This window comes from Rhinolophus hipposideros (assembly GCF_964194185.1).
Source record: "Rhinolophus hipposideros genome assembly, chromosome: 23".
NCBI lineage: Eukaryota > Metazoa > Chordata > Mammalia > Chiroptera > Rhinolophidae > Rhinolophus > Rhinolophus hipposideros.
This window is the reverse complement of record NC_138069.1, coordinates 45,019,633-45,031,911: the sequence shown is the minus strand read 5'-3', so window position 1 is coordinate 45,031,911 and position 12,279 is coordinate 45,019,633. Positions and strand designations below refer to the sequence as shown.

Below are 12,279 nucleotides of genomic sequence, written 5' to 3'. Positions count from 1 at the left end.
CCATTTCTCATATGTACAATGTACTCAGTCTGTGAATCCCTACAGTCCATCTATTTATAATCTCAATGATTGGCAATCTAGCACTCAGCAGTCAGAGCAGAAAATGAAACAATAGGAGAGGGGAAATTCTGCTAAGAAAAACATTTCACCTCCCAGGGAGCTGTTTGGGGATTAGCAACCCCACTCCCACTAGGTTAAGGACAAAAAATCCACTGCCAGACCAGTAATATTTCTTGAGGCAAAACACCATTGGTAGGAAGTATTTTGGCCCTGAGCAAATTCTCAAGGCCGCCAAGTTCCCATCCTCACTGGATGGATTTATGAAGGGCTGCAGGCTTCATGCCCATGTAATTCCTACTGGATCTTCATGTTATACAGGAAGGACAAAAGATGGTCCATACAGAGTAGCTTTGCGTCCTCTCCACATCAACAAGCTCCGTGCCCCTGAGGATGCTGGTGCAAAGCTCTGGCCTCCTTCAGCCCAGCTGTCCCACGGGTCACAGTTCAGCAAAGCCCATGAAAACACTCGGGACGCTTCCGACTACAGCAGGAACTTGGGACCCAACTGGCTACGAGAGCACACTATATTCCAAAAGAAAAACAGGGTTACCCTCCTTCCAAAAGTACTTGTCCCTGTGCACTCTAGACTGTCCTTCCTAATGTAGGACTGTCTGGTCAACACGTCTGAGGTCTTTCTCCCATCATCGTCGGCGTGTACAGTGTGTGAGCAGGTGTCAAAAAGGAGAAGCTATATTCCTTACATGGGGTTGGCAATGTTGACGAGCACCGGCTGAGCCAGCCCAGTTACAAGAGGGGACTTGGGCAGGTGACACTTCAGGTCCCTCGCTCGGAAAGGTAACCAGAGACAGGACACCCAAGTGCCAGTCTCAGGTGACCGTGCAGGTGACCCAACCTCTGGAGGACCCCTCTGTGAAGCTCAGTGCCCAGACCTAGGCCCGTCGGCCTCTCAGGAGGCCATGCACAGCAACATGCAGTGCACGGTAACGTGCAGTGGAAATATAAGGGATTCTTATGCCGAGACAGTTCTGCTGACCCCACGGCCAAACGAGCCCCCTCCCTCCCGGGCCCCCACATCCCGCCTCCAGGTAGCGAGGTGGCATTTACACCTGCAGAGGTGGGCTCAGCCTAGGTGCCCTCCACAGCGGGAGGACACTGACTGGCTCTGGGGTGACAGCTGTGTCCCCTCATGAGGCTCGGGGTCTAGGACAGCACAGAAATTCCAAGTATGTCCTCAGTGAGAGCAGAGGGAGGGAAAAGAAGACCTGCAGACCCACCCCCTCCGGCCCCCAACATCCATGCCCACATGAGCGAACAGCCCCTCTGGGCTCGTGTCACCCCAAATGTCACCCCTGCACGCCCGTCAAGTCGGAGGCTCATCCTGGCAGGAGCCCGGAGACACAGCCAGGCCAGCTCTGTCCAGCTCCCGAGTGCAGGATCACGGGAGGTTTCAAGAAGCTGTGACAAGGGTAGACACAGGGGAGGGCATCGCCCTCATTAGAGGGAAGAGCAGGACCCTCCCCCTCACACCCCGTGAACAGCCTCCCTGCAGGACAGGCAGGGTCCTAAGACGCAGTGACCACGACGCTGAGGAAGTCACCAGGGCTCCTGCTGTCTCGGGACAAACTGACCACCCTCTTTTCCTTCACTTGAGGTTCATGGCCAGCACACTGGGTGCTGGCAGTGACGGTGAGCGGCGCAGCTCAGATGGCTGCAGCCACTCCAGACGAAGGCCCCGGACCCGCGCACGGCGGGAGCTGGGACGGAGATGAGCAGACAGGCCTGCCCGCTGAGTGTGGGGCAGGCCTCTAACGTGGCCCCCCCCGGGGGGGGGCACGCAGTGTCATCACTTGTGAATACTTCAGCCATCCCGGCACAGGCTCAGGGCGCTTGTGCTGTGGGAAGTGACCCACAGGCCTCCCCAGACGGACATTTCCGGGAGGACAACACAGTGGCCCAAACGGGGACAGAGGCTGCCTCATTCTGCCCTGGATTCCAGAGGTCCCTCCAGGACGGGGAGAGGGGGGTCGTGGGCGAGATAGCACAGTACTTTTCCACACGCTCCCGGTGACAGGAATGTGCTCCCCGGGCCTCGGCCCACCCTGCTTAAACTTAGGTGCAGCGGTCAACATTCTGTCCTTTCAAAAATGCCTGGCACCTCTTCTCCATAATTTCCCGTGAGAACCAGAGGGAGTGAAGAAATATTTTTCTTAGCAGAGACCAGGATGTTCTCCAGGAAGAGCCGTCTCCATGTCTTGGGAGACTAGCCCCCCAGCAAGACCACCAGGGGTCTTCGGGACACAAGCCCCCAAGCCCGGTCCCCAACTCGGCGACAACAGCTGGCAATCCTCCAAACGCCCGGGAGCCCAGACCTGCAGGCTCGCTCCGCGCGGCAGGGCTGCGCCCCCTGCTGGCCGGTCGGCGCTCCGCACGGGCCCCTTCAACGCCCCTCCTGCTCCTCTCACCCTCAACACCCCTGCAGCGGGGAGGCCACACACAAGCGCACTGGAGGCCACCAGGATCCCCAAGTTAGAAACCCAACAAACAAGCAGGCATCAAAAGGCACCGGAGAGAAACAGAGCAAAATGCTTGCTTGTTTTCTCTTTTGTTTTCCAAGTTTCTTTTTATCAACGTGTGTCAATAACGAAAACAATCACACACTTTAAATAAAAAACATCACGACCAATCTTGGGCAGAAATTTTAACTTGTGCTATAATCACCAAAAACCCACACTGTTTGGTGGGTCGTGCCAGTGGTCAGCAAGGAGAGCTCACTGAAAACGGGAAGCTGGGAGTTGTACGACAAAATAAAAACCACCAAGGTGATCACATGAAGTTCATTTTAAAGAAACTGGAATCTAGCAAGCAGGAAAGCATCAACAGAAATGGCCCAAGAAAATCATGTGTAATTGAGGTTCTGCACGAATGGGGGTGGACTGGGCCACCTAACGGGAGCTCAATTCACTCTAAGAAACTGGTCTCCATCTGGGATCTGGAAACCAAAAGAACAGCCACAACTGGGGCTCAGGTGCTGAGAATGGGAGAACAGGAGTCGGCCTGGGGAAGCGGGTTTGCTGACAGCCTGCATTCACAAGACTCGGAAGGCTGCTAAAAGCAGCCAGGCTTCCTGATCGGGAGGTCAGGGAAACCAGGAGCAAAGGTGCCTGTGCTCTAATGAGGCCCCGACCTTGTGAGTTCTTGGCCAAAGAGAACGCAGGGAAAGGAATACCTGCGGCAAGTCAGGATCCTGGGTGCCCACTGGCTGCCCCACACCCTGGCGGTGGCAGTTGAGCGATGGCCCCAGGCACAGCTGAGCCCCTGCCCTGCCGGGGCCAGATGGACGGGTTAGCTCACACCAGCTCCCACAGCAGAGCTGCCGACCTGGATGGAGTCCCGGCGTGCTCACCTACCCCAAGGGACGGCAGGACTCCCAAGGTGCTCGCACGGGGGTTCCAGGTAGCCCACTCCCAGGGCCCGGATGCCGCACACACGCGTGCAGAAAACTGTTCTGAGAAATGGCTCAGAACGGGCCTGCTCTCCTCGCCTCCCTCCCTCGGCACAACAGCCCTTCCGTATTCTATGAGGGAAAGGCTACCTGTCACCTTGCACCTGACTTTTTAGGGTACACTGCCCGAGGCAAAACAGTCTCTGGGGCACTTAACAAAGGCACAGTTTGAAACACTGATGTAAAAGTGAGCAAATGTGACGGTTAGCAATGCCCCTTGGCCAAGTCGGTTGGCTTCCAATTCTTCCTTCTGAAAAGAACTGAAGGACCCAAGCAAGCTGGTATTTAATGGTAGCACTCTAAAAATAAATGTTGATAACATGCCCAAAATCACAGAACAGTCTCAGAGTTCAGGGAATTAAACAACATTGCTACAAGAGGACTTCCATTCTCGTTCACCTGTTTATGTGACTAAGACCACTCAGCACTCACAGCCTCAGTCGAGAAACAGGAACAAAACACCAAACCCCGTGTCAATCGACCAGTGGGTAACATTCCTCCACCAGCCAGAGAATTACGTGATGTGTGCCCAATAAACTTGACTTCTTGTTGAATAACTCGTCAAAATGTACTATCTTATGCTGCTTTGATCAACTGCATACTAGGAATTACAAAGACAGCTCAATAGAGAGAAAAATTTTAACACTCAGAAGTCAGTGGTTTCATAAAACAAAGTTAAATGTGTATCATATTTTTGTGGCGGATTTATGTTATGCTAGATATGAACGTTTTTAGATGTGGATTCTTAAATGCAGATTCCCAGGCCACGCCCCACGTATCACTATGTGAAGGCCCCCCTCCCTTGGGCACGCTATGCCACCCCCGTTCCTCAGAGAACAGCTCAAAGGCCTAGCTCCAAGCCTCGCCATCCTGGGCCTCCACCGAGCCATCAAAACCCCCTTTAAAACATGGTAGATACCCAAAACAGCAGCCTGTACATTTGGTGGCTGAAGACAGTCATGGAGTCCCAACCTAAGATTTACTGCAATTCCTGTTTGCCCTGGAATTGCTTTCAGAAGGCACTGAGCATATCCACATGTAACTTGTTCCATCCCCTGTGTCACTTCGGCCAATGCCAGCAATACGACCCCCTAAGTCTCCCTCCAGGTGAGGAAACGAGGTAAGGCCAACGTGTCCGCATGCACCTACCTTGGGGCACGCTTCCTTGGTGCCCTGTGTGGCTTCAGGTGCCCGCAGTATCTCTTCTACTGACACCTTCTTCGATTTTTTGTTCTTTGCTCCTGTCACCTCGGTAACTTTTCTCTTCTGTTTTGCCATCCTGCAACAGAGAAAATAAATTGTTAAATACACAGTAAATAAAAGTTCTCAGGCCATATAATATTTTTGTATTCTCTCATTATAAAAGAAATACATAGGTATTTCAGAAAATATGGAAAATATATAAAAGTTAAAAGAAAGACAAATCCCCTAGTTTTATCACCTATAGATAACCAATTTAATCTTTTGGTAAATTTCTTATTCCTGAGTGTTTTCACATATATATTCTGTATTTCTAACTAAACATGAACACAAAGCTTTTTAAGATTCAGAGAAATATCTTTTTTTAATGACAATTATCAAAATTTTCCAAAAGTGAAAATTGGTCTATTCCCCAATTATTGAATATTTCGGGTTATTTTTGTTTTCTATTATTATGGACTAACTCACACTTCCCCATCACTAGCGAGGCTGTGAGTGACCGTCATGTACCACGTCCCGAGGGCATTTGGTCGGCCACGGTGGAAGGGCCCCTGAGGAGTCTGGCATGGCCTCCTTGCCTGTGGAAGAAGCACTGACGGAGGCCACATAAAAGGGCTGACACGCGATGCCAGAAGCTAGACACGAACTGGTTAGGTCTACTTTCTCAAGCACAGCAGTACCTAGAACTCCATGTATAAGAACAGAAGAAGCCCATGAATTCTAATACCAATTTCCTCTGTGGGACTACGTGATGGAGGCACCAAGAGAAATGGCTGAGGTCCAGAACCTGAGAGCATGTCAGAAGAATTGGGGAGGAGAGCCCTCTTCCTCTGAGGGGACACTGGCGGCGGCTGGGATCTCTGAGGGGGGACTGGGAGGGTGGACAGCTGAGTGGTAACCTCACAGGGAGGATGTCTGAGGGGGGACCTTTGAGGGGGGACCTCTGAGGGAGGACCTCCGAGGGGGACCAGGCTGATTCCTGGAGGGAGCAGCAGGAACTGAACCAACTCCAGCTGCCGCAGTGAGGGCTGCTGGAAGAAGCCCTACCCACTCCCATCCCAACTGCTTCCAGCCCCTCTGGGTGGAACCTATAAAGGCACTGAAAACAGAAAGCATCCTGCGCTGGCCCAGAAGCTATCAGGGGAGCATCACAGTGCTGAGTGCCAAAGGGGCCTTCAGAGCTGAGACAGTTTAATAACCAGCAGTGCAAACAGGGACAGACCGCTTTTCCTGATACATTGTTTTTAGTAGAAACAACCCAATCATACAGGTACATCAACAAAGGATTAAATAAATAAATAAGATGAACCAATAAAATGGAATCCCATTCAATAATTATAATAAATTAGATCATGTTAAGAGATATAGGATGAAAAACACAGAATACTATTATCCAGTTTGGTTTTCAAGAAAGTAATACTGAAAATAACAATAAAGCTATATATGTATATATATTCACATATGTATGAAAATGTCTGAAGGACATAAAGAAAACTTTACCTAGGAGGTGGGATTGCAAGACACTATTTCTTTTACAGCTCAGTTTTACTTTTTTTTCAAGGTTTTATACTTGAAAGAAAAAAGGTTATTTTTTAATACAGTCCTTGTAAACTCTATTTATAAGGCCTACTAATATCAAATTTTATTCTGACACATTACAAAAATGTATTTCCTTTTGTTTACCCTAAGCTCACTACAGTGGCTTCGCCCTCCACATCACAGATTTTGTATACACACATACACTCGCATGTTCATGCCTAATGTATGAATGAATGAATCAGGAATTTAGAGCTATACAATATATGTGCATGTATTTATTCACTTTCAGACATGCTGCTCACGGCTGGGTACGTGGGAATGTGGACACAACCCCAGTACCCTCATCCCTTGACACCAGAACTCATTTTGGACTCTCCTAACAGACGCTTAGAATTACAAGTCCTTTAGTCATCAAATGCTGAAAGCCAGCCTTGCACCAGCCCCACGGGGGTGCTGAACACAAGGCGAACTGGTCTCGCGGGGCGCCCCTTCTAGAGGGAAAGACAGACCTATTTATTTAAGTAAATACTTTTACACAGAGATACATGCTACTAAGAAAATAAAACAATAAAGTGAGCAGGGTGACTGGAGAGGCTGGGTGCATGAAGACAGTGCCAGGAGGCCTCTTTGAAAGGCCAGTGAAAGACAGAGGGAGCAGCATGTGAAGAGCTGGGGGAGTGCCGCAGTGCAGAAGGGACAGCAGGTGCAAAGGCCCTGGGCCACGGAATGTCCTGAGGGGCAAGGGCTGCCAGAGAAGGAGGAAGGCCCACTGAAGGTGTGCGAAGGCCAGGGCGTCCGGAGCACGTCCTCTTACCCAGGTGTCCCTCTCACTGCGAACAGACTCCCCAAGACTTAACCACCACCCCCTCCCAGGGACAAAGGAGAAAATTACATCATGATATCAGATGGTGGAATTAAGCTTGTATATACCTATCACCCGCAGTCCCATGACAGATACACTTCCGTGGATGTCATCACTTGTTGGTCCCTCTGTCACCACCTGCAGAGTGCTGACCATGTGTCAGGAGCTGCTCTAAGCTGGACCAGGCAGTCGAAGATACCTCACATTCTTAGGGGGGAATATATATTAAGTCACGAGTTGATAACTGCTATGCACAAAAGGAAAGGATTATGGAAAATGGTGACTTTAAAAAGGGTGGTCACCGTGAAAAGTGTCTAGAAGCCCAAACACCTAGAGACTATGGTTCTAAATACCAGTCTCTATTTGGAAAAAAAAAAAGAGCCAGAGCTCCTGAAGATTCTGGGTCTGGAGCCAGGAAAGTGTAAGGTGAACCTGGGATATCAAGCTACTCCGACAACCAAGGAAGCAGTCAATCGTAGGGCCACTTCCAAAAGGACACAGAGCCAGCATGAAGGGCTCCCTCTGTCCCACTTGGGATGGGACTGATTACAGCACATTGAAAGAACATCACTATTGTGGAGTCAGAAAATTCCCAGCTCCACACCTTTTAATTAAGCCTTATCTAAAAAAGCACCCAAAGCCAGAGGCCACAAATTTCAATGAGCAGTGTACTAAGAAATCTTGACGAATGAGAGACTGTTGGTACAGGGACTTTGAGAAGACAAAGGGCTCTGCCAGCCAATTACCTTGTGGGAGAAATAAGAAAAGTTTAGCAAATATTTACATACCAGTTACCATAAAAGTTAAATTTATATTCATTCTGCAAGTGAGTATTAAAAAGTTTAATCACTAAGTCTATTTGCTAAAAAACGGGGTGGGGGAGACTTTTCCATATAACAAAAAGGTTTCTTTTAATAGTAGTTCCAAGGGATCGTGACTCATAGCTCTGAGACAACGTTTGTATAAAGAACGACATTTCCTCACATGTGTGGTCAATTGATTACTAACAAGGGAGCCAAGACCATTCGATGGGAAAGAACAGTCTTTTCAACAAATTGTGCCGGGACACCTGGGCGTACACATACCAATGAAGGAAGTTGGAGCCCACCTCACATCATGTACAAAAAATTAACTCAAAAGAATAGAAAACCTAAGTTTAGGAGCTAAACTATGAAAGTCTTAGAAAGAAACATGGGAGTAAGTCTTCATGACCTTGTGTGTTAGGCAACCGTGTCTTAGATATGACACCCAAAACATAAGCAGCAAAAGAAAAATAAAAACAGGTAAATTTGACTCGTCAAAATTAAAAATGTTGGTGCCAGCCCAGTGGCTCAGGAGGTTGGAACGCCGTGCTCCTAATGCCAAAGGCTGCCGGTTTGATTCCCACCTTGGCCAGTGAGCTGCGCCCTCTACAGATAAGATTGTGAACAACAGCTCTCCCTGGAGAGCTCAGCCTGAGGTTGGTGTGTGCTGCCAGAGGGCTGCTGTGGGCTACCGTGTGTCGCCATGGGTGGCCGGCGGCTCAGGCCGGCAGCCGAGGAGAGCTGCTGTGAGCGGCCGACCGGCAACCAGCGACCAACTGCCTCAGCTGGGGTGGGGGGCAAGGCTCATAATGCCAGCATGGGCCAGGGAGCTGTGTCCTACACAACTAGACTGAGAAACAAGGGCTTGAACCGGAGTCGGGGGTGGAGGGGAGGCAGAAGAAAGGGGGTGGAAATTTTAAATGTTTGTGCTGCAAATGACGTCAGCAAGAAAGTAAGAAGACAACCTACAGAGTTGGAGAAAATATCTGCAAGTGTACAGCTGACAAGAGACTTGTATCCAGAATGCATGAAGAACGCCTGCAATTCAACAAGACCAATAACCCCATTTAAAGATGGACAATGGGATTTGCATAGACATTTCTCCAAAGATACACAAATGGCCAAGAAGCACATGAAAGAATGCTCACCATGACTGATCACTAGGGAAATGCAAGTCAAATGACATACCACTTCACACGCAATAGGATGGCCAAAATCAAAGACATACAGAAAATAATAACAAACACTGGTGACGAGGTGGAGAAACGAGCTCTCATTCACTGCTGGTGCAATAAAAAGGGGCAGCCACTGTGGGACACAGCCTGGCAGGTCCTCAAAAGGTTAAACACGGAGGCACCATGTGACCCAGCAATTCCACTACCAGGTATACACTCCAGAAACGGAACACATGCACATAAAAATGTGGATGTCAATGTTCCCATGGTAGTCATAATATCCAAAAGGCAGGAAACAACGTAAATGTCCATCAACTGAGGATGGATGAATCAAATGTGGTCCATCTAATGGAATATTATTCAGCCACATGGTAAGTGCTCATAATACAACAGAAGTAAAAAGATGACCCTCGTTTTATAAAAGGAATTCTACACACATGTGCACAAGGGAAAAAACTAGAAGGAAATACATTATAATATTAACATTTTAGGGGGTACAATTACAAGAAAGTTTATGTTTTCCCTTATACTTTTGTGTAATTACTACAATAAAAGAAAAAAACTTATTTTAAGATACCAGCTCAAAAGTGTTCAATAAAGCAAACAATTCCATCAACAGGAAGCTAACGGACAACTAGGTCAGACAGATACGAGAAGACCACTAACGTGGCTGGGCTGCAGTTACTGATTAGGACGAGTCAGTGGCAACAGGCTGAGGCTGCCGGGGATCCAGGGCTGGAAAGTAACGCCATAGAACCTTAAAAAAATAAATCAGCCTACAGGAAAAAAATGTTTTTTCTAAATCTGAAAATACCACCTGTGGTCCCAGATGTCCCCTCTCACCCAGCTCATGTGAGTTACTTCTGATGTCTTGGCAGGTTACAGGGAAGCGCACCTCCCAACCCACTGAGCAAAGGCCCCCGGGAGGAGGGTGGGGCACTCACAACCCACAACCCTCTAGGAAGTCAGTCCACAGAGGCCAGGAGTGAGATCCCAGTGCAGGGCCCAGGACTGTGGTTTTGCTTCCGTCCATTTTGGTCCAGGACTGTTCTGAGTTCTGACCTGCCCACTGACACCATGGCCTCCAACTTCTGCTCTTCTGCTACCTGAGCTTAACCTCTCCCTCCTGCCCATGGCCAAACTTTAATCCCTGCAACTATAGTAATTCCAAGACTCCCTCCCACAGAGCCCACCCCCCATCTTTCCAGCTCTTTTCAGCCCACCACCTCTTGGCACCATGGGGTCTAATAATCCTTTAACCTCACCAAGACCTGCCGTCCACTGACACATTTCACACCCCTCTCGAGTTGCACTTCCATGACTTAATGTCCAGGGTCCATTGTTACAATCTCGCCCGCACATACACTCTCAGCTCCCTTCATGGTACCTGCCTGGCAAAACCCCCACTCTAGTACCTGCTCCTGCTGGCTGGAAACCCCCAGGACCAGGCTGATTGGCCTCACTGGCTTCCAGGGGATCCCTCGCGCTCCCAGTAATTCCACCACTTTTCCCAACTCCAGCCACGCCCAGACAGCAAGTCCGTTCTCTCACCTCTCCTCATCTCTCCGGCCCCAACATCGCCTCCCCTTCTCCTCGCTCAGCCAAGGACCTGACTCCTCATCACTGAACTTCCAGAAGCTCCCACGTCTACCCTCCTGCGCGTCTCTCCTATTACGCTGGAAACTGTCCACGCGCCTATCAAAGCCAATCCCTTTACTGGGGCACTGGGTCCCATCCCCCATCTACTCAAGGGCACTGCTCTAAGCAGTTCCCCCCCATTCACTCTTCCCTTCCACTGAACCAACCACAAGTTCCTGAGTCTCAAAAACTGTGAATTCCATCCACTCTTCACCGCATTTCTGCTACTCTCTGCAGTAAAACGCTGAAAGACTGTCCCCTGGCACTGTCTGTAACTCCTCTCCTGCCGGTCTCCCCTGTCCCCTGTCCCCTCTCCCCCAACCACTCTACCGAGAGCACACTTATCAGGACCACCAAGGACACCCAGGGCCGAACAACAGCGGCCCTCTGCGGACCAAACTCCATCCAGGCTGCTCTGAGCCGTGTCCCCTCGAGCCTGAGCCTGGCCAGTGAAGGCTTCAACAACGCACTAAGGTAGTTTCTAACCGCTCAAGGCCGCATCTTTGTCACGATCCCGATCCCCCGAACAAGTGCCCGCCCGGGAAGCTCAGAGCTGCCACAAGAACCCAGCCAACAGCTGACCAGCAGCCTGGTGCGCTGGCCCGGCGCTGGCCCTCCGGCCCACTCCCAGCGCGGCACCCCGACTGGCCTCCGAGCTCCCCGGGTCGGGCTCGGCGCCGCGCCGCTGGGCCGCTGCCCAAGGCCCCCCTCTCGCCTGGGGACGGCAGCGCGCTCCGCCCGGGGGCTCCGCCAGCCCCGTCCCGGGGCCTCGCTCGCCGGTCTCTCCCCGCCCCTGACTCACTCCATCCCCCCCGAAGGCGCGTTCCCCAGGTCTGTCCACGGCTGCCGCCCGGGGCCTGGCCGTGCGGACGCGCAGGAGGAACCCGCGGGACTCTGTCGCGGGAAGAGCGGTGGGAGTCGCGCGAAGCGCCGTGACAGAAAGCGAGGGGCCGCAGCTCAGTCCCGGCGACCGCAGGGCCGCCCGAGGGGAAGGACGCCGAGGCCCTCCGCGTGCGCCTCCCGCCGCCGCCGCAGGCCGCCCGCCAGGCCCGCGCCCCACCACCGGGACCGCCCCGCAACACCGACACTCCGCCGCCCGCACCCACCTGCGCGTGGCCGCCGATGCCGGCTTCCGGCAAGCACGCCGCGCAGGGAATATGGTCCCACCCTCCGGAGGCACCGCCCATCGCCCGAGGCCCGCCTCCGTCTCCCCGCCGCCCAATGGCAAGCGGCGGTCGCGGGGGGGCGGGGCCAGACTCGGGCGCGAGCCGGTGGCGTCATCTCTGGGCGCCGCCAGTCCCTGAGAGCCGCCGGTCGCCAGGCAACCCCGCCCCAGTGTCGGCTGTTTGGGGTCTGGGAGACCCCGGGTGCGGGTACCTTGGGCTTAAACGAGTGGAGGACGCCTCTTGGTGTCTCCGGGGCTTCGTCCCAAACATGAATTTCTATAAATTGTAAATGCTGTAATTTAAAGCCCGAGGTTTCAATGTCAGCCACATTACACGTGTGCGGAGCTTTTCCGAGGCCGTGGAAGCGTTCCCT

The 12,279-nt window shown here is 51.5% G+C and overlaps 1 protein-coding gene across 7 annotated transcripts in view; it reads right to left on the bottom strand.

Moving 5' to 3' along the window:
* The window catches only part of CHLSN (cholesin), a 98,515-nt gene extending 86,294 nt beyond the window's left edge, over positions 1–12,221 (bottom strand). The window contains exons 1-3 of one of the 7 annotated variants that reach the window (XM_081035717.1): positions 7,193–10,257; positions 5,192–5,301; positions 4,673–4,802 (exon numbers count right to left, since the gene is read on the bottom strand). In XM_081035717.1, the coding sequence (XP_080891843.1) occupies positions 4,673–4,802; positions 5,192–5,229 (168 nt within the window). In that variant the 5' untranslated portion in view covers positions 5,230–5,301; positions 7,193–10,257. Of the gene's footprint in view, positions 1–4,672; positions 4,803–5,191; positions 5,542–7,192; positions 10,258–11,542; positions 11,927–12,117 lie in introns of those variants that run through there. The other 6 variants (XM_081035716.1, XM_081035719.1, XM_081035718.1 and 3 more) reach the window with 6 other exon arrangements.
* Between the last annotated feature and the right edge of the window lie 58 nt (positions 12,222–12,279).